The sequence below is a fragment of the Arabidopsis thaliana genome, chromosome 3 (genome assembly GCF_000001735.4).
Source record: "Arabidopsis thaliana chromosome 3, partial sequence".
Classification (NCBI taxonomy): Eukaryota; Viridiplantae; Streptophyta; class Magnoliopsida; order Brassicales; family Brassicaceae; genus Arabidopsis; species Arabidopsis thaliana.
This window is the reverse complement of record NC_003074.8, coordinates 1,780,644-1,801,217: the sequence shown is the minus strand read 5'-3', so window position 1 is coordinate 1,801,217 and position 20,574 is coordinate 1,780,644. Positions and strand designations below refer to the sequence as shown.

Sequence of the window (20,574 nt, the reverse complement as noted above, 5' to 3'; positions counted from 1 at the left end):
AAGCCATCTTAAAGAGTTTAATTGATCCCATTAGTAGATATTTTACTCAATATGTTATGAAAAGAATGATAGGTAATTAAATCAGAGGAATTGTATAAAATCCACTTAAAATCAAATTACATAAGGAAACTTTCGATATAAAACAAAGTTTCCTAAAACAGTATGATTTCATATCTATCTGTAGGTCGGGCTCTTGTATCAAACTTAATATAAACAAATGGGCCTCTTATCCCAGTGGTGAACACCAAATATAATCTTCTGATGAACACCAAATATTTTTCACTAAATCCGATTTCATTCTTTGTAAACGAATTTGTATTTCAACATGTTACTATTTTGTTCTGTAGAGTTTATCAAGCTAATGTTTTTTTTTTTATGTAGACGCCTAATTTATTAAATAAACGTTATCTTAGCATCAACATCCTCTTATTACGTACAGCTCTACTCATCCTAAATATTCATTGAGATGGATGTTTTCCGTATTTTAACGATAGTTTACAAAATAAGTAATATTTTAGAGACTTTTTGGACCGTTGTGGTAGGCCACAAAGTAAACGTGTATGAGCTTTGAACAAAATGCAAAGAGATACCAATGTTATATTTTATTAATGCGAGCACATGAAATGAAATCTTGTGATTCACCACGAGCACGCTTAGCATCCGAAAGCTTTAATGCAATTTTTCATTGAAGAAGCAAAGAAAAGTGAGGAAACGTAAACACTACTTAAAAAGAGCCTCCAAATAATATGAAGTTTAAGATATAATAATTAAAGTTATTAATGTTAATTAGAACAGGTTTGGTTATGTAGGGTTTGATGTTTGATCTCGATCCATAGGTGTGATTTTTAGTTCATGATGGACCAAAAGATTTCATCGAGGAAATAGTGTTAGAAAAACCCACATATATATAAAATAATATCGTCATATATGTATCAATCCATTGATTGGTTTCACATTATCTACCAATAAAATGTGAAAAAAATATTAGGAAATCGAAAGATTAGAATTCATATACTAAAGGTTGAAAAATGAAAATAGTAAAGCTTAGATTGATCTTTTCAAACCGCATATCAAAAGGGGTTTTTCAACCACCATTAGGTAAATTACCGAATCAACAACATACCAAAATTACATAAATCATAATATCACATTCTGATACTTTGTGGAAGAAATTACAAATGTAATAATGTTTTCGTTTGAGGAAATTGAACGAAGACAAAAGAACCGGGCCGGTCATAATTCCACTTTACCAATGTAGACCGCAACAGAAATAACGGAATAAGATAATAATTTTTTGTCGTCTTAGAAAAAATAAACAAAAGAGACAAAACAAGTTCATCATCAGCTACCTCTCTGACCTGTTCCTCTAATTCTCTCATTCTTCAAATTCTCTGGAGCTGGAGGGTCAACCCACCCCCCTCCTTCTTCCAACCTAAACCTCTCTTTTATGCTAACTTCTTCTCTACCACCGTCGTCTCCGCCGCCATGTCCCCTCTCCTCCTCCTCCTCCTCACAGTCTTCTCCCTCCTCTCCTCTTCCCTCTCTCAGCCCTCTCCTCCTTCAGGTATCACCTCAATCTCTTTAATCCATCGCCTAAATTCGTATCCCTTCCAATTTCCAATTTTGTGACATTTCTAATTTTAAAATTTAGCGATTCTGATCGATTGTGGCGCCTCTTCCTCCTCCGTAATCGACGGCCGACAATGGCAACCCGACGAGACTTTCGTCTCCAGCGGCACACCAAAAAACGTTTCCGATCAAGTCCTCGACGAAATCTTATTCACTGTTAGATCTTTCCCTCTTTCCCTCGACGGAACTCATCACAAGTTTTGCTACGTGATGAGCGTTTCTCGTGGCTGGAAGTATATGATCAGGACGACATACTATTACGGAGGAGTTAACGGTAAAGGTACTCCGCCGCCGGTATTTGATCAGATTGTCGACGGCACGTTATGGGGGATCGTCAATACAACCGCCGATTACGCAGATGGTCTCGCTTCTTATTACGAAGGGGTTTTTCTGGCGCAGGGGAAATCTATAAGCGTCTGCGTTGCTTCTAATTCTTATACAACTTCTGATCCATTTATCTCAGCTTTGGAGCTCGTTAGGCTTGATGGTACTCTTTACAATTCCACTGACTTTACCACTGTTGGCATGAGTCTTGTTGCTAGGCATGCTTTTGGTTACAGTGGACCAATCATCAGGTAAAAAAGTTCACTACTTTGATTTAAAGTTTGATACTTTCTCAGAAAAATTGTTCCTTCGATGCTAAATCTTTCGAAACCAAGGCAATGTATTCACCATTATCAACATTCTTCTTGTTTAGGTTTCCAGATGATCAGTTTGATAGGTTTTGGGAGCCTTATTCGTTAAATTCGACAGTACCAAACAATAGGAAACTAGAGGTTTCTGGTTTCTGGAACCTTCCGCCGTCGAGGATATTTAACACCGATCTAAGAGCTACTCAAGTTCAGCCTTTGGAGTTCACATGGCCTCCAATGCCATTGAAAATGGCTACTTATTATATTGCGCTTTACTTTGCTCATGATTCTGACTCGATGGGTGATGGATCCAGAGTCTTCGATGTTTCTGTCAATGGTATAACGTATTATAAAGAGCTTTCTGTCACTCCAGCTGGTGCGGTTATCTTTGCTAGCAGGTGGCCTCTTGAAGGTCTCACAACTTTAGCTCTGAGTCCTAGAAGTGGTTCAAACCTTCCCCCTCTTATCAATGGTGGTGAAATGTTTGAGTTGTTGTCTCTTGGAGGCAAAACTCTTGTTCGAGATGGTAAGACTTAGAACAACAGTGAATGATTGAATTCATTGTTATGGTATTTTGATAAGTAGCTAACTGCTGATAACATACTGAAGTTGTGTTTCTTCCTTGTGCAGTAACTGCTCTGAATGCAATTAAAAACAGTTTCAAGAACGCACCAGCTGACTGGAGTGGGGATCCTTGTTTACCTAAAAATTACTCGTGGTCTGGAATTTCCTGCTCTGAAGGCCCCCGAATTCGTGTAGTCGCTTTGTGAGTTGGAATTTTGCCAAATTGTGTCGCCAGTTTTTTTTAAATCATCAGTTTGAGATTTACTGACACTGTTCTAAAATTGTTGTTCCAGGAACTTAACTAATATGGGAGTTTCAGGTTCGCTAGCACCTGCAGTTGCTAAATTAACAGCATTGTCCTCCATGTAAGTACTTTGACCTGTGAACATTTAGTTTTATGCTTGTACGTCAAAAACATCAATTGATATTTGTGTGTTATGAACAGTTGGCTGGGAAACAATTCTCTCTCGGGTAGTTTACCTGACTTCAGTTCACTCAAACGGCTGGAATCATTGTGAGAAGATATTTAGTTTATTTCACATACTTGGCAGCAACGTTTAGGCTGCTGCTGAACAGAGACTCATAAGCTAATCTTATCCCTTTTTTCTATGTACAAGGCACTTTGAAGACAATCTTTTCAGTGGAAGTATTCCTTCATCTTTAGGTGGAGTGCCGCACTTGCGAGAACTGTAAGTTTCCATTCTCATATTACCATATACACAGTCCTTTGATAATTGGTTAAAAATTTAGTTGCTTCTCTAAAATAAGTTGCATATTGTCTGCATTTCTGCTCAAGATTCTTGCCTTGTGGATGGAAAAGACATAATACCTTGTATTCATTCTTCTTGTTTTTAGCATCAGCACTTTTGTCTTTTAGCTTTGCTTTTTAAGATTCAAAGGGCATAATCAACATAACTAAACTCATGGCTCTTTATATACTCTGTTAATAGTTCCTATACTCAGTTATTGAACCTACATGTCTTTTATGCATCATTGCATTGTCGCCATTTTGTTTCCATGAGCATGAATTGCTTGCTGACTGAGTTATGTATGATTTATGGATAATTAGGTTCTTGCAAAACAATAACCTAACTGGCCAAGTTCCGAGCAATCTTCTTCAGAAGCCTGGACTGAACCTAAGGTAAGCTACAAAATTCCCAAAGCTGTTTTTAACCAATCCATAATGTCTCATCTTGAATTGGCTAATACAAATACTCTCTGATTCTTCACACTTCAGGACTTCTGGTAACCCCTTTTTGACTCAACCGTCACGTTGATTCGGCCTTCTAAGAAGAAGATGACAATGCATTGAGTTTGTGTTATAGTTTTGTAGAGTTGTGTGTAAATTAGAAGCCTCGCGTGTACAATCATCTGTTTTAACATATCTTAATGCTTCATTCTTTGAACACTTTGGGGGATAAGAGAACTACTGATTGCATGGGTTGTATCATTCTATTGTGTAATGCAAAACATACATTGTAATATGAATCTTGTGATACATGGAGTTTATGTGTTTTCCTTTAATTAAAAAAATATCACCTGAAATCATACTTTGAGATATTTCTTTGATAAATATCTATCAATATGCTCTGATGTAACAAAAGTACAAGAGAAATGTGAAGAACGAGAGCTGTATTTCTGTAAAAGTGGAGCCCCAATTCCAAAATAGTGAAGCAGAAACCATTGGCGCAGAGAAAAGTAATTTATAGAAAACATCTGAATCTTGCATGTGCCCATCAGTCTTTCATCTTTCATTTTCTCATCATTAACTAACAAACAGATTACTCTGCTTTCTATTTCTCTGTCTCATCATTTTTGTTTTTGACATTTACTCTTTTGTCTCTCACATCTCACATCTCAACATGCAACAAATCTAAATTCACATCTTCATCTTTTCATGACTAACTCACTTTTGGATCCAAAAATGAAAATACAAAATGGAGATGAAGAACAGAGGAACGGTTCTTACTAGAATTTCTTAACACTGTCACACATTAAATCTCAAGCCATAAAGCATACACATAATACATCTGAAAAACATCACTTAACCACATGCATTAGACCACATGAGTTAACACTTGAGAATCTGAACAAATTCAACCAATAATTGTTTTTTTCAATCCAAAGATAGATCAAATCTTCTAGGCGCGTCTCTCTACTCTGTTTTTCTTAAGCGAAAGAGGAAACAGAGGAGGCAAAGGAAGAGAGGATTTAGAAGGAGTGCAAATAGGAACATGAATCATTGGCCTTATCCTCATACTCGCCGATCTCGTTCTCTCTAATCCTTTCTTACCTCTCTTCCCTTCTTTCTCTTTCTCCTCTCTCTTCGCTGCGTCCTCAAGTGAACTTGATGATGACGTGGACGACGACGGAGACAAAGACGACACTGTCCTCGCCGTCACCGGCGAAGAAGACGGATTCCTCTGTTTCTTCAATCTCAAAAGCTCTTTCCAAAGAACGGTACACTTGGGAGGACGAGGAGACGGATCTTCGTCTATAAACCAAGTCACTCTGTTATCTCTATTGTTAATCTCCTGATCTTTCTTCTTCACTTCCACTTTACGTTTCTCTGCTTCTTCCTCTTCGTTCGTCTTCAAAGTAATGTTTTTAAGCTTCTCTGAGTGCTTTACTTGCCAAAAAGGAAGCAATTTACCTTCGGAGAAGAGTTCATCGGCGGTAAGCATTCTCTGTGGACTCACATTTTCCGACGACAAGAACTCAAAGTCGGAGACTTTCACTGACCCTTTGACGACATCTTCCTTACACATTACGGGGGTGATGCAGATGAAATCTCCACCGTCAGATAAATCAGATGAGAAGGAGATACGAGGTCCAAGCAACGGTGGTGGTTCCGTCTTTGAAACCGTCTCTAAAACCATTTCTTCTATTGTGATGAAGATTTGATCTATTGATACGAGTAAGTGAATGATCTCTGCTTATAATCTTTGGTGGAAGCCAAAGATTTTGTGAGCAAATCGTGGTATAGACGTGTGACTGATTGATTCTTGTCTATAAGTTTAAGAGAGGAGAGAGTTCGAGCTAGTGGTGGACTTTGTGAGAGTTATAGATGATGGAGATAATATATAATGAAAAAAAGGAGAGAGAGAGAGGTCTGAAAAAAGAGAAACAGAGTTAATTAATGTGATTAAATGAGCTAAATAGAGTTTAAGATAGTACTAATGAGGAAGACGACCACATGGACACGTTGGGGGGAGACACAAGGAGACAAATTAGAGACATGTAATTAGAGTTGTGATTTTAAAGCCTGTTGGAGATTAAGAATAGAGATGGGCCATGCAACTGCTTAATTATATAGTATAATTACATGGATCGAGATTACTTATAAATAAGATAGAGAAAAAATTGGATCAGTCAATGGAGTTGGGAATTAACGAGAGAGTAAAGAGTGCATGAAGGAGGGTAATAAACAGTTAACACATGTCGGCACATGACCTCGCGTCTTTGCATGTGATTAATTTCACACGTATCTGTCTATGAATTTAGTTTTTCATTCCACTGAATCTAGGTTATATTAATAATTATTTGAGATTTTTATCTATTCATTAGAATTTTAAGTTATATCAATAAAAGAATGAAGTCTTAAATTCGTATTTAGTTCTTTCTTTAAAGCATATTACATTTCATTCACACAAAAATAAAAAGCCATTACATTTCAATCAAGAAGATATCATATTACGAGTCCAAAAGTACCTGCAGACAGCTTTAAAATTATACTCATTTCTTTAAAATATATCTATTTATGTATAAATGGAAATTGTGTTTTTGTCTACTATTTGACAATATAAGATACTAATAGCAAACTATTGGGTATGGACAAACAAACAGACAATAATAATTTAAATGGGGTATATATTGAAATAATATGGTATAAGAAAAATTAAATCCAAGTAATATACTTGGAAGCACGTTGAGCTGTGCGGGTTTCTTGGTGTTGGACCACTCGTTTTGGTTCTAGTTTTCTTTCTTCCTTTTTTTTTGGTATGTCAACGTTTTGGTTCTATAGTTTAGTCTGATTATTTTATCGGAGTATTTACTTTGAAAAGTATTATTTATTATCAACTACGAGTTGCTTTTTTCGTTTTTTTTTTACGTGAAGAGTAAAAAATTATTACTAAATTTTGTTAAGATTAGAATTTACGATTTGGTGTTAATCTTATTTTCAGGTTTTCTGATATATATATACCTATGCAATCATAACTAGAAGAATAAGAATCAATAGCTAAATAGATATTTGTGTCAATTATTCCTAAGTTCAAAACTTTTTTTTTTATAGTTCAAAACCTATCAAAAACATATTCCCTAAACAATGATAAACGAAACAAACCAACTAAAGTAAACCGAACCAAGATCTTGTTAGCTTGATTCTATCATCAGTTTCTCTAATCCGTGACTGTTGTCTGAAGAGGCAAATAACTCTAGACTCCTCCTTTAGCCTCAGTTTGCTGCTTCTCCGCAACAGCCTTTGATAATCCAAACATATATCTTGAAAAACCAAAATATATTACTATTAACAAAGTCATAAGTAGTGGTTCAGTGATCAAGATCTATTATGAGTTTAGTAAATAATGAAGAAAGATAACCTTCTTAATGGTTTTGTTGAAACAGTTCTTGTGATCATCCATTTCTTAACCTCGTCTACAACTGCACATTACCAAATTCGAATTCGAATTGAAACCATGTTTTTTATAAAAAAATTCGAATTACAACATAGCGAATATAATAGTAAAACAAACAATTTAATTAAACATATTTTTTCTTTTATGTAATCCATTTAAATGTTCAATTGAATCCCAGTAGTCATTTTCCACAAGAACAAGAATTAGAGGACCAAAAGATGATATGCATTCCATGGTGTCTCAAAACAAATGGGCCTTTAGTTATAATGCCCACTTGTCTCTCCTACAATATATGGGCAGCACAGAACATTAGCAAGTGGCCGCTTAACATTAAAAGAAAAAAAACCAACTCAACGACCCCGTTCAACGATTTCATCTTCGTTCTTTAATTTATGAAAATTTACTTAAGATAAACAATTTAGTATAACATTTTTTTTATATTAATTAGGTTTTTTAATTTTGTAAGATCTTGAAATTTATTAGAACAATTTAAGAGTATATATAATGTAGAAACTGGTATGATAATACCCATATGTGACCAAATAAATAAAAATTTGATACCATTTGAACTAAAAACATTACAATTTAACTTATATGGATCTGATATGGAATATGAATACATATAAAAGCAAAAAATCTTAAAGTAATCAACGAGTCAAACTTTAGGTGGCTATATGATCAATATAAAAAAAAGGTAGAAGAAAAAGAAGAAAAAATCTTTTAGAAAAAAATAAAACTTTTAAGTGGCTATGTTTTGAGAGAAATAAATATTCAGCTAAGGAACCATATCTGCCAAATTAATCAAGTTTGACTTAACAATAACATGTGTCCAAAGTAAAACAATAACAATAACCAAAAAAAAAACATCCGCCTAATTACTGCCATAACCCATAAATGATAAAATGAATGACAGATTGTAATCCGTTATGAACAGCTCAATGTCTTCACACTCCTTCTTCTTTATTTATCCATCTTTCTATGCATTTCTGTAAAACCTAAACATTTACATACAAAACTTAATCCACATAAAATATTATAACCATGTCCAAGCGACGCATTTGCTGCATAGTTTCCGGAATCATCTTTGTCCTCTTCGTAATCTTCATGACCGCTTTGATCCTTGCACAAGTGTTCAAACCAAAACATCCGATACTACAAACCGTCTCTTCAACTGTTGATGGCATATCTACAAATATATCACTACCATACGAGGTCCAACTAAATTTCACTCTTACGCTGGAGATGCTGCTCAAGAATCCTAACGTTGCGGATTTTGAATACAAGACAGTGGAAAACTTGGTTTATTACAGGGATACACTAGTCGGAAATCTCACACTTCCTTCGAGCACATTACCTGCCAAAGGTTCAGTGCTTTTGCCATGTCCTCTATTTCTCCAGCTCGATAAATTTGTCGCGAATTTAGGTGATATCGTGCAAGATGTATTGCATGGAAAAATTGTGATGGAGACAAGAGCAAAAATGCCAGGAAAAATCACTTTGTTGGGAATCTTTAAGATACCTTTGGATTCAATATCGCATTGCAATCTCGTACTCGGCTTTCCTTCAATGGTAGTGGAGGACCAAGTGTGTGATCTCAAAACTAAGCTGTAAATAGTTTTTTCAGGTAAACATTTAGGCTTAAGAGAGCAGTTTAATTCTAGCTAGTTTCCTGTAATAATAAAGATTGTAGTGCTCTTGATCGCTGTTCTTTAATCAACTCCATTTTTGTGAGTTCTTGAAATTAAATGTATTCCTTTGAATTTGAAATAATGAATTTGATTCAAAAATCTGAATTATTTTATTTTTACCTCCATTTGAAAAAAGGAAAAATAGTGTATTATTATTATTATTATTTTATGACAAATAATTTGGAGAAGACTTGAAAACACGAAATCAACGGATAGCGACATCATGAAACAGAGTTAGAAAAGCGTGCCTCCTTTTTTTAGTATCTATCTTTCTCTCTTTCGGATCATTCTCTCCTCTGATTCCGAATCGGGTAAATTATTATGGATTCTTCTTCTTCGTCTTCCTCCGCCGCCGCACGCCGCCGTATCAACGCTATCCACTCTCACCTCGTCACCTCTTCTCGCTCTTCCCCTCTCCTCCGCTCCAATCCCACCGCCGGCGAGTTCTGTCTTGGTCCGTATTTCCTCATCTCTCTCTCTGATCTATACTAGTAGCTTCCTCTCGCTGCTGATTACTTGTCTTCTGATCGCAATCAGATAATGGCTATAGTGTTGTTCTTCCCGAGAAACTGAATACTGGCAGTTGGAACGTCTACAGGTTCCTTACGCTTCCTCTTCTTCTCTCCTTGTCTCCATTCCCTCTCTTAATATTTGTTTTTGTTTTGAATTCAATTTTTCAGATCTGCAAAATCTCCGTTCAAGCTCGTTAGCAGATTCCCAGATCATCCTGACATCGCTACTCTCCATGACAATTTTGAGTATGAATCAGAGTCTCCCGAAAGCTGATCATCTCTTCTATATCAATTCTTTAGTCATCTCTCTGATTGATACTGTTCTTGGGGTCTATGTAGGCATGCTGTTCATGATTTTCGAGATTACAAGTATTTAGGAACTCGTGTTCGTGTCGACGGAACTGTTGGAGAGTGAGCTCCTAACTTACTCAATCTATGTGTATCTGCAAGAAAGTACTTTCCTTGAAGCTAGTTTTCTTATGTGACTCTGTTTTGTTTTTTTCAGCTACAAATGGATGACATATGGAGAAGCTGGTACAGCAAGAACTGCTTTAGGTTCTGGTTTGGTTCATCACGGAATCCCCATGGTAAATTATTGGATTCTTACTCTCCTTCCTGATTGATTTTTAAGTTTGCAGCTAGACTCAAGTCTCTGTTTTTCTTCTACCAGGGATCTTCTGTTGGAATTTACTTCATCAATCGCCCAGAGTGGCTCATTGTTGATCATGCTTGTTCTTCTTATTCTTATGTGTCTGTTCCTTTGTATGATACTCTTGGTAAGTATCTGGTTGGTTCGGCGTATTATTTCCATTTCACAATTCGTGGGGTGTTCTAATTCTGCTCTTTGTTTTTGCTCAAGGTCCTGATGCTGTGAAATTTATTGTCAATCATGCAACTGTGCAAGCCATATTTTGTGTGGCAGAGACTTTAAACTCTGTAAGTTCTGTCAATCTCCTGCTTTAATTTCCTTCTCTTTTTTAAAAAATTGCTTACTTGGATGATAGTGAGAAAAAAAAAACAACAACCTTTTTTAGCCCTTACTCAAATGATGTGTATGTTGCTGACTGTTTTCTTTAAGTGCTTGTACTTTTGCTTAATAATCGTTTTTCTGATTTCTTTTTGCTTGCTTTCCTGCTTGATTTACTGCTGGAGATTTCAGTTACTTAGCTGTTTGTCTGAGATGCCAAGTGTACGCCTGGTGGTGGTATGAAGAAAACTCATCTTTTGTTATTCTTTTGAGGATTATGACTACAGTTTCCAAATTAATTTTGTCTTCTCTCTGTTCGTGATACTTCTCATGACCAAGTAGGTTGTTGGAGGGTTAATTGAATCTTTACCCTCGCTTCCCTCATCATCAGGAGTGAAAGTTGTATCCTATTCGGTGTTACTGAATCAGGTACTTGTATGATTTTGTAATTCAATATCCGTTTTCTGAATATAAACAGGATTAAGGACATTCTATCATTTAAGATATTGCAAGTTCTTACCAGTGCTATTATGAGTCTTATCCTGTTTATTACCAACCTAGGGTTCATCAACATTTATACATAACTGGGTACATATTAGTCATATATACACAAGTGTACTTCCACATCATTACGCTTTTACCTATAACTCAATTTTTTTTTTTTATATCAGGACTACTTCTACACCTTTCCCATATATCCATAATAGTTTTCTCATTGAGATAATATAGTCACCCAGTATCTTTCTCGCTGATAGCAGCACAGTTGTGGTGGTACATGTTGGTTTCATTGTTTTCTGACCAACAAATTTGTTTCAGGGTCGTAGTAACCCTCAGCGATTTTTTCCACCAAAACCCGATGATGTTGCAACCATATGCTATACAAGCGGAACAACTGGGACACCCAAGGTTTTACTTACTTGAAATGTTATCTTCATTTAGGGTAGTACTGTTCTTTATTTCATATTTACCCTGACTATAGCATCTAACTTACTGTTTATTTTATCCTGTATCCCTCATTCCTCCCTTGCCTGCTCTTCTTCTGGATGAAATATGTTAAAGGGAGTCGTATTAACTCATGCAAACTTGATTGCCAATGTTGCTGGCTCCAGCTTTAGTGTGAAGTTTTTCTCTTCAGATGTGTAAGCGCTTTACTTCTTTCTACTAATGGTTAAACATTTTCTGTGTTCTTCTTTGTATCTATTGCTACATGTATCTTAATTCTTAAAATTTCCATTCTTAAGTGGTCTTTGTTTCAGATAGACTATAAGTAACTAATTTTGTCAAAATTTCTTCTACTTTCCAGTTACATTTCGTATCTTCCACTTGCTCACATTTACGAACGAGCTAATCAGATCCTAACAGTGTACTTTGGAGTTGCTGTTGGATTCTACCAAGGGGTTAGAAACTGAACCTTCTCCTTTTAGGTTGCATTAAGTAACCATCATAGACCTATACACCTGTGATCTGGTCTTTGCTTATACTCTTCCTTCACTCTCAAACCATTTTCTATTGATTTGATTGGACGAACCACTTGCAAATTTTTCTGCAGGACAATATGAAACTACTGGATGATTTGGCTGCTCTGAGACCTACTGTATTTAGCAGTGTCCCTCGATTATACAATAGAATATATGCTGGGTAATATAATGGCTTTGGTTTGTTGATATGCGCTCTCTGCTGATTTTGAGAATCCACTGAATTAATGTAAAATTCTTGTTCCCAGTATCATTAATGCAGTAAAAACCTCTGGTGGTCTGAAAGAGAGACTCTTCAATGCTGCCTATAATGCAAAGAAGCAGGCTCTCTTGAATGGTATGTCCTGTCATACTTATTTACATTAAAATCAGTCTATGCAATTCTGTAGCTTTATTTTGTAATTTCTGACACAGATAAGGACTTTGATTACTGTCGAGTTCTAAGAGATGATAAAAAGTAAAAGATCCTTTATACAGTTTTTGGGTTTGATTTCCTTTGTATGGGTACTGTTGGTTCAGGAAAGAGTGCTTCTCCCATATGGGACAGGTTGGTATTTAATAAAATAAAGGACAGACTTGGAGGGCGGGTTCGTTTTATGACGTCTGGTGCTTCACCTCTCTCTCCTGAAGTGATGGAATTTTTGAAAGTGTAAGTTTATTGCTATTGAAATATTGTGTTCTGTCATATTATACAATAGACTTCATCCTCAAGAATGAACACTTTTCAGTCCCCACCAATCCCTCTCTCTCACTAGCTCATGCATAATTACAGTAGCTTTGGTTCCACATAACTTTTGTACATTAGCTTGTGATTTTCTTTTCCCTCTTGATTTAATCTTGTCATATGAATACTCCAGATGCTTTGGAGGAAGGGTAACAGAGGGATATGGAATGACTGAAACATCTTGTGTTATAAGTGGAATGGACGAGGGTGATAACCTCACTGGACATGTTGGCTCTCCTAATCCAGCTTGTGGTGAGCTTTTTACTGACTCTGCGATATGATAAGTAGAGTAATTTGGAACTAAATATCCATTTTAAATTGCTTTGGGATTTAATATGCATTTCTATATTTCAGAAGTAAAGCTTGTGGATGTCCCAGAAATGAACTATACATCAGCGGATCAGCCCCATCCCCGTGGCGAAATATGTGTTAGGGGTCCTATCATTTTTACAGGCTATTACAAAGATGAAATTCAAACGTATAAACACCTACTGCATTGGAAATTCCTCTTTCACTAACCAAAGTGTACCAAAAGTTTAATTATTTCAGTAAAACGTATTATTTTCAGGAAAGAGGTGATTGATGAAGATGGATGGCTTCACACTGGAGATATAGGTCTGTGGCTGCCGGGAGGACGTCTAAAAATTATTGACAGGTTTTCCAAAAAATCACTTGATTGTTATCAGCTGTTTCTTCACTAAAATCAAATCTCTTGGCTCACAAAGAATAAGCCTACTTCTTACTGATGATACAAACACTAAGAAATAACATCTGCAAAAGTCTAGGGAGTGCAAAGCTCTAGTCTTGGGTTACATTTTGGGGACTTGTTGGTATCTTTTGAATCGCGAATCATCTGAGTGAAATTTTCTGATCCTTTGAATAGAAAGAAGAACATCTTCAAATTGGCGCAGGGGGAGTATATAGCTCCAGAGAAAATTGAAAACGTCTATGCCAAATGCAAATTTGTGGGCCAGTGCTTCATATATGGTATAGTAAACAATTATAGTAAATTGTTTTGTATAACATTTTGCTTTATCCTTTCCCCATCTCACCTGTTACCAATTTTCAGGTGATAGCTTTAATTCATCATTGGTAGCTGTTGTATCGGTTGATCCAGATGTGCTGAAAAGCTGGGCAGCTTCAGAAGGCATTAAGGTGATATAACTTACGTCACCAAATTCTCTAAATGTAACATTAAAAAACTAACTTTATACCACTTTGCTGAATGTAGGGAGGAGATCTGAGAGAATTGTGTAATAATCCGAGAGTGAAAGCAGCAGTACTATCTGACATGGACACTGTTGGAAGAGAAGCTCAGGCAATACATCTCAGAAAACAATTTTCTGTATATCAGTTAGTTACTATTCTCAAAAACATGATGATTGATTTGGATGATAAAAATGTTTGGTGCAGTTGAGAGGCTTCGAGTTTGCAAAGGCTGTGACATTGGTGCTGGAACCATTTACTCTGGAAAATGGCTTGTTGACTCCGACGTTCAAGGTAAATTTCTTATATGAATATACTTCACTCAAACTAGCTTCAAAAGGTAAATTCTATCTTAGTTAGTGGAAAGGTTTGTTCGACATGGTATATGTTCAGATCGATTTACTCAAATTGAAAATGCCTAGTTCCTACTCCTATAATTAGTGTGGTTTAGTAAACATCATGCTGTCTCTCTTTTAAAATCGGTAAAAAAAGCATATCTGGATTGGATGTGGGATAATTAGCAAAACCAATTGTGAAAATGGATTGAGGCAAATGGATTTGATTGAATATTGCAGATTAAGAGACCACAAGCAAAGGAATATTTCGCAGAAGCAATAACAAACATGTACAAGGAGCTTGGTGCTTCTGATCCCTCTGCTAATAGAGGTTTGTGATGATGGTATAATCGTGTGATTAATAAAAAGCCTACGCAAAAGTTGTTTCTCCCACAAATTGTATTCTTTTTTGTTTTCTTGCTACATATTTATTGAATAGTAAAGGTAATAAAGGTGCTACATTACATTAATGAAACTTTCTTACAGTACAATGTTTTCCCTCTGTAATAAAAAGGCAAAACATTCCCAATTCTGTTTTATTGCGGATTCTTCGGCCTACCACGAAACGACGATCTCTGTCCGTACGCTGAGATCTATATGACAATATCTTTATGTTCGTATCCAAAACCCGAAACTACACATCCAAATAGATTATGTGCTTTGGATAAAAACCCAATCGTAAATGTTTAAAAGTATTCGATTTTGGAGTTTTTTCGGTTTAGGTATTGGAACAATCAACTTTAAAGGAACTATAGTCTGCGTAGCTTTAGTTCAGTAATATTTTAGCTTGGTCTTGATTTTACATATGTATTAATGTATAATTAGGTAAATCCGACTTTTGTTCCAAAAAAAAAAAAAAAAGCTAAATCCGACCATGTCTAGATTAAAAAATAATACGAAAAGGTTAAAAGAAAGGCAAAATATCAAATTTCATAGAGAAATATAAAAAGATGTGATATGATTGAATCATTTTCTGAAATATATCTTTCGTAAAATCTGCTTTTATAATACAAAAATTAATTTTATATATTTAAGTACTCAAAACTTGGTTAAGTTTTTGGTTGAATCGGTTTGGTTAACCAGGTTAAATACCCTTGAGCCAGATGTGTTGGTGGTACTTGGTACAGAAAGATTTGACTGTGTAACCAAAAATAATAGGAAAGTGAAAGAAAAAGAAAAAGATTTGAGATCCAAAAACAAATCACAGACCATACAAAACCCCGTGTATCTTGCCGATGCTATTTCGAAAAACAATCCCATTTTTAGACAAGTCTGAATCTCACAGTTTGGTCATGTGATTCTGACATGTCTTTTATCACTTATAAATACGTGATCTCCTTCATCTTATTATCCAACAGGGTCTGTCATTTCAAGCAGGGTCTCTGTCTCCTTCAGCTTCCTTCATGTTTCATCTTTAGCTTACACAGACACACACATATACAAACACTTATATATTTGACATATATATACTGAGTTAATTTGCGTGGTGGTGTCTGCTCGAGATTTAATTAAACATGGCTGTTGTTGTGTCTAATGCCAATGCTCCGGCCTTTGAGGCCAAGATGACTGTCTATGTATTCATCTGCGTTATGATTGCCGCTGTCGGCGGTTTGATCTTCGGTTACGACATCGGAATTTCCGGTTACTTCTCTTTCTCTGTACCAAATTTCATTTTACTTGCATTTCAAGAAAAAGTCTTAACTTGTATCTCAAGTTAACTGTTTTGGTTTGCTTTTAGCTAATGTTACTGATCTGTAAATTAAAAGGTGGAGTAAGTGCAATGGACGATTTCCTGAAGGAATTTTTCCCAGCGGTGTGGGAGAGGAAGAAGCACGTACACGAGAACAACTACTGCAAGTACGATAACCAGTTCTTGCAACTGTTCACCTCGTCTCTTTACCTAGCTGCACTCGTGGCCAGTTTCGTCGCGTCCGCCACCTGTTCTAAACTTGGACGCAGGCCGACGATGCAGTTTGCTTCTATCTTCTTCTTGATTGGTGTCGGTCTCACTGCAGGAGCCGTTAACCTCGTCATGTTGATCATTGGAAGACTCTTTCTTGGCTTTGGTGTTGGATTTGGCAATCAGGCAGTGCCTCTTTTCCTGTCTGAGATTGCTCCAGCACAGCTCCGAGGAGGTCTCAACATTGTATTCCAACTCATGGTTACAATCGGAATCCTAATTGCCAACATTGTCAACTACTTCACTGCCACGGTTCACCCTTACGGATGGAGGATTGCTCTCGGTGGAGCTGGAATTCCCGCTGTTATCCTCCTCTTCGGTTCACTACTTATCATTGAGACTCCCACAAGTCTCATCGAGCGCAACAAGAACGAAGAAGGAAAAGAAGCCCTAAGGAAGATCAGAGGAGTTGATGATATCAATGACGAGTATGAGTCTATCGTCCATGCATGTGACATCGCGAGTCAAGTCAAGGACCCTTACAGGAAACTGTTGAAGCCCGCGAGTCGCCCACCGTTCATCATCGGAATGCTTCTCCAGCTTTTCCAACAATTTACCGGAATCAATGCGATTATGTTCTATGCGCCGGTCTTATTCCAAACTGTTGGGTTCGGAAGCGACGCAGCCCTTCTCTCTGCGGTTATCACCGGATCGATCAATGTTCTCGCCACGTTCGTTGGGATTTACCTCGTTGACAGAACCGGCAGGAGGTTCCTTCTTCTCCAATCTTCCGTTCACATGCTCATCTGCCAGGTTCTAATTAAATCTCTCATCTCTTTGTTTCTTATGCCTCAAGTAACTTAAAGGTAGGTTTCTTGTCCCAGAAGTAAACTAACTAACCTCTTAAAACAGTTGATCATTGGAATCATCCTAGCAAAGGACTTGGGCGTAACGGGAACACTCGGGAGGCCACAAGCCCTAGTAGTGGTGATCTTTGTGTGCGTTTACGTGATGGGATTTGCATGGTCATGGGGACCTTTGGGATGGCTAATTCCTAGCGAGACGTTTCCTCTAGAAACACGTAGCGCAGGATTCGCTGTTGCAGTCTCATGCAACATGTTCTTCACTTTTGTAATCGCTCAAGCCTTCCTATCGATGCTTTGCGGGATGAGATCTGGAATATTCTTCTTCTTCAGCGGTTGGATCATTGTGATGGGACTGTTTGCGTTTTTCTTCATACCAGAGACAAAAGGAATCGCCATTGATGACATGAGGGAGAGTGTGTGGAAGCCACATTGGTTCTGGAAAAGGTATATGCTTCCAGAGGACGACCACCATGACATAGAGAAGAGAAATGCTTGAAAACACGAGTCTGTTGATTTGTGTCTTTTTCCCCTGTTTCTGTTTTTTTTTTTTTTTTTTGGGGGGGTATTCTTTGATTCTTTCGCACTTCTTTTGTTTCGTGGGAACGAATAGTTCAATAAGACCAACTTGTTGATTCAGGTTAGGTATTATCAATTAAATTCCATGGAAACAAAGTTTTTGAAAATCACATTCCTGAGTACTATATATTATTTAGATGTTCTCATTATTACCGTTTTCTCTTTGCTCAATGTCTTCTACCAAACGCAACTGCTAATTTCACATTAGGGGAGAGAGCGATCTTCTGCGTTTGCAGAATCGCTACATCAAGAACTACTGTAAAAAAAATTCAAATTTTCGATAGTTTCAAACGCCAATGTTAAAATGTTATAACCCTGAGATAAAACCTTCTTCCAAAATCTCATTATTTTATTTTAAAAATCTCAATTGGGATAAATTAGCTAGATAAAATATATGTGTAATTTCTAGCACACTCAGATAATATGATGATTATTTTTTAGGTTTATCTTGAATCGAATTGTAATGTAGGATTGAGAATTATAGCAGCTTCTTTGAGAAAAAGACAGCAAAAGGAATGGAGATAATCTCGTAGATGATTGCAAAGGAATTTCTCCAAAAAATAAGAATACAATAATATCTGAGATAAGTGAAAGTGTTTACCACCATCCCTCGAGCTCAACCCCCAATTTATATTTGACAACTTGTAATGCACGTGATTGTATTGTCAAATAAATGTGCACAAACTGTAATTTAATAACAATGACCGTATTATAGTGATTAGGGCACTTAGATTAAGTGGCTCTGCACTTGTATGTTTATCTTCCAACTTACCGTGAGTCCTTTTTGGTCACTCTCCTCATGATGTATACGTAGCCATCACTTATAAATTCCATGTATTTTGAACTAATTTCAGATTTAAAACGCAATTCTTTTTTACAACAAAGATTGAAAATTCAAATATGAAGGTGGCCTGTAATCCAATAATTAATATTATAGCTCAACTTAAGATTTAGATAATTATTATTGACTTAATCACTTAATTGTGAGAAATGTGGATAGAGCACTCAAACAAAAAATAGCAATATGTCAAACATTTACCCTCTAGCCTCCTTTGTTTTTTTCTAAACTTCAATTTGTGAATGTCATCAGCATCACATCAGTTTTTTCCATAGTTGGGGGAAATATTATTAGTTTTTTCATTGAGGCAAAAGATGAGGTACTAATTCTAGATTTATACCACACTTAAGTAGTGAACTATATAAGAAAATTGCCTTTTTTATAATTATATAATTCACTATATAAATATAAACATGTACGCAAAATCTAAAGTTTTTAAGTATTCTTTAATCTCAGTGATAAAAATAATTGTCAATTCTTTGTTTTGTGAAAGAATTCTTTCTTTGTTCATTCGCCTAATTAGTCGTGTAAATCAAAAATAGGAGATTCACCAATGAGATGTAACCTTTCGTACGACTCTTAATTAATAAAACTCCCATTAAAAAATAAATATAACTTTATTGTGCTATATATAGCGCATCATTAGCGTGCAATATTTCTCAATTCCTTACCACAAAGCTAAGGATAAAGAAAATAAATAGTAAATGGAAGGGTTTCTTCGCTTTCTTGTAGCGAAAGCCATCTTATTGGCTTTAGCATCTTCATTTGTATCTTGTTACGACCCAAGTCCTCTTCAGGACTTTTGTGTTGCCGTCGATGACGCTAGTGGTGGTAATCTCTCTAATTTACTATACATACTCCTTAATATAGTTCCTCAATACCGTACTAATTATGATTTATGAGATACTATATCTTTACTCTCTAACATCAATTAGTTAAATCAATAACATCAATAAGATCTTCATCTATTTATCAGTTTTCGTGAATGGAAAATTCTGCAAAGACCCAAAATACGTGAAAGCTGAAGACTTTTTTACTTCCGGACTAAACATCGCCGGAAACACAATAAACCGCGTTGGCTCCAACGTTACAAACGTTAACGTTGACAAAATCCCTGGACTCAACACCCTCGGAGTGTCTCTTGTCCGAATTGACTTTGCCCCGGGAGGTCAAAACCCGCCACACACGCACCCACGAGCCACTGAGATCCTCGTGGTTGTCGAAGGAACACTCTTAGTCGGTTTTGTAACATCGAACCAAGACAACAACAGATTGTTCTCAAAGGTTCTTTACCCGGGAGACGTTTTCGTGTTTCCCATAGGAATGATACATTTTCAAGTGAACGTTGGGAGGACGAACGCAGTTGCGTTTGCTGGTCTTGGTAGCCAAAATCCCGGTACAATCACAATCGCAGACGCCGTTTTTGGATCGAAGCCTTCGATTATGCCGGAGATTTTAGCAAAAGCGTTTCAGCTGGATGTGAACGTGGTTAAATATCTCGAGGCAAGATTTTCTTCCAATTATGATCGTCATTATTAACAAGTTAAGAGAATGAAGGGAAATGTACCAAAATATGAATAAAAATATAAAATAAAATGTATTATAGCGTGGTGTGAGAACTAAAATAAAACAATTAAGACTGTAAAAAAGAAAAAGAAAAAAAGAGATGTGTCTTTTATAGTATAACTTTTTAAGGTAAGGTGCTTGAACTTGATTACAAAATTAAAAAACACAATTTTGCTATTTATTAATATAATTATGGTTGAAAAGCTGGAGTACGTGATTTTGATTAATGATTTTGCAATCAAAAATCTAAATAGAGGTATATTTAAAAAACACAATTTTGGTTGTATCCTCTCTCTTTCTACAAAATGTTTATAGAACTAAAAAATTGTTCTATAAATTTAGTATGATCTTTTTATTTTATTATTATTAACGATTATATAAAAGACATAATATTTTGTTTGCGAAATACATTCCTACATGGCGGACTGATCCTGTTTGTGTTGTGATTTGATGTTTTTG

At 36.1% G+C, this 20,574-nt stretch overlaps 6 protein-coding genes and 1 long non-coding RNA gene across 7 annotated transcripts; 6 read left to right on the top strand and 1 right to left on the bottom strand.

Moving 5' to 3' along the window:
* The first annotated feature begins 1,135 nt into the window (after positions 1-1,135).
* On the top strand, positions 1,136-4,379 carry AT3G05990 (Leucine-rich repeat (LRR) family protein). Its single transcript, NM_111473.5, has 9 exons — positions 1,136-1,564; positions 1,652-2,204; positions 2,327-2,787; positions 2,892-3,027; positions 3,119-3,190; positions 3,271-3,339; positions 3,443-3,514; positions 3,895-3,966; positions 4,063-4,379. Exons 1-9 carry the CDS (start codon positions 1,486-1,488, stop codon positions 4,100-4,102), a joined length of 1,554 nt encoding a protein of 517 aa, NP_187250.1. The 5' UTR covers positions 1,136-1,485; the 3' UTR covers positions 4,103-4,379.
* A 345-nt stretch (positions 4,380-4,724) lies between these two features.
* AT3G05980 (uncharacterized protein) lies at positions 4,725-6,073 on the bottom strand. The gene has a single exon (NM_111472.4). The coding sequence runs from the start codon at positions 5,702-5,704 to the stop codon at positions 4,967-4,969; it is 738 nt and encodes a 245-aa protein (NP_566266.1). The 5' UTR covers positions 5,705-6,073; the 3' UTR covers positions 4,725-4,966.
* A 1,181-nt stretch (positions 6,074-7,254) lies between these two features.
* On the top strand, positions 7,255-7,496 carry AT3G01805. Its single transcript, NR_140862.1, has one exon. It is a non-coding gene; the product is annotated as an other RNA (long non-coding RNA).
* Positions 7,497-8,472: 976 nt separating this feature from the next.
* AT3G05975 (Late embryogenesis abundant (LEA) hydroxyproline-rich glycoprotein family) lies at positions 8,473-9,208 on the top strand. The gene has a single exon (NM_148691.2). It carries the CDS (start codon positions 8,504-8,506, stop codon positions 9,071-9,073), a length of 570 nt encoding a protein of 189 aa, NP_683533.1. The 5' UTR covers positions 8,473-8,503; the 3' UTR covers positions 9,074-9,208.
* Positions 9,209-9,330: 122 nt separating this feature from the next.
* LACS6 (long-chain acyl-CoA synthetase 6) lies at positions 9,331-14,939 on the top strand. Its single transcript, NM_111471.3, has 23 exons — positions 9,331-9,604; positions 9,688-9,748; positions 9,831-9,908; positions 10,002-10,073; positions 10,168-10,249; positions 10,333-10,438; positions 10,522-10,598; positions 10,822-10,866; positions 10,972-11,058; positions 11,446-11,535; positions 11,689-11,768; positions 11,933-12,026; positions 12,179-12,267; positions 12,353-12,441; positions 12,624-12,753; positions 12,962-13,080; positions 13,183-13,306; positions 13,397-13,483; positions 13,712-13,815; positions 13,898-13,983; positions 14,060-14,146; positions 14,242-14,328; positions 14,610-14,939. Exons 1-23 carry the CDS (start codon positions 9,472-9,474, stop codon positions 14,706-14,708), a joined length of 2,106 nt encoding a protein of 701 aa, NP_566265.1. The 5' UTR covers positions 9,331-9,471; the 3' UTR covers positions 14,709-14,939.
* Positions 14,940-15,722: 783 nt separating this feature from the next.
* Positions 15,723-17,830, top strand: STP6 (sugar transporter 6). The gene is made up of 3 exons (NM_111470.2): positions 15,723-16,010; positions 16,136-17,082; positions 17,182-17,830. Exons 1-3 carry the CDS (start codon positions 15,884-15,886, stop codon positions 17,629-17,631), a joined length of 1,524 nt encoding a protein of 507 aa, NP_187247.1. The 5' UTR covers positions 15,723-15,883; the 3' UTR covers positions 17,632-17,830.
* A 1,380-nt stretch (positions 17,831-19,210) lies between these two features.
* AT3G05950 (RmlC-like cupins superfamily protein) lies at positions 19,211-20,280 on the top strand. Its single transcript, NM_111469.3, has 2 exons — positions 19,211-19,380; positions 19,526-20,280. Exons 1-2 carry the CDS (start codon positions 19,254-19,256, stop codon positions 20,086-20,088), a joined length of 690 nt encoding a protein of 229 aa, NP_187246.1. The 5' UTR covers positions 19,211-19,253; the 3' UTR covers positions 20,089-20,280.
* The last annotated feature ends 294 nt before the right edge of the window (positions 20,281-20,574 follow it).

Coding starts and splice junctions, on each gene's coding strand:
- AT3G05990 (NM_111473.5), top strand. CDS start 1,486: ATGTCCCCTCTCCTCCTCCTCCTCCTCACAGTCTTCTCCCTCCTCTCC. Junction 2,788..2,891: donor CAAAACTCTTGTTCGAGATG/GTAAGACTTAGA, acceptor TTCCTTGTGCAG/TAACTGCTCTGAATGCAATT. Junction 3,340..3,442: donor CTCAAACGGCTGGAATCATT/GTGAGAAGATAT, acceptor TCTATGTACAAG/GCACTTTGAAGACAATCTTT.
- AT3G05980 (NM_111472.4), bottom strand. CDS start 5,704: ATGGTTTTAGAGACGGTTTCAAAGACGGAACCACCACCGTTGCTTGGA.
- AT3G05975 (NM_148691.2), top strand. CDS start 8,504: ATGTCCAAGCGACGCATTTGCTGCATAGTTTCCGGAATCATCTTTGTC.
- LACS6 (NM_111471.3), top strand. CDS start 9,472: ATGGATTCTTCTTCTTCGTCTTCCTCCGCCGCCGCACGCCGCCGTATC. Junction 10,599..10,821: donor TGGCAGAGACTTTAAACTCT/GTAAGTTCTGTC, acceptor TGGAGATTTCAG/TTACTTAGCTGTTTGTCTGA. Junction 13,307..13,396: donor TACAAAGATGAAATTCAAAC/GTATAAACACCT, acceptor TATTATTTTCAG/GAAAGAGGTGATTGATGAAG.
- STP6 (NM_111470.2), top strand. CDS start 15,884: ATGGCTGTTGTTGTGTCTAATGCCAATGCTCCGGCCTTTGAGGCCAAG. Junction 16,011..16,135: donor TTACGACATCGGAATTTCCG/GTTACTTCTCTT, acceptor GTAAATTAAAAG/GTGGAGTAAGTGCAATGGAC. Junction 17,083..17,181: donor TTCACATGCTCATCTGCCAG/GTTCTAATTAAA, acceptor CTCTTAAAACAG/TTGATCATTGGAATCATCCT.
- AT3G05950 (NM_111469.3), top strand. CDS start 19,254: ATGGAAGGGTTTCTTCGCTTTCTTGTAGCGAAAGCCATCTTATTGGCT. Junction 19,381..19,525: donor CGTCGATGACGCTAGTGGTG/GTAATCTCTCTA, acceptor TCTATTTATCAG/TTTTCGTGAATGGAAAATTC.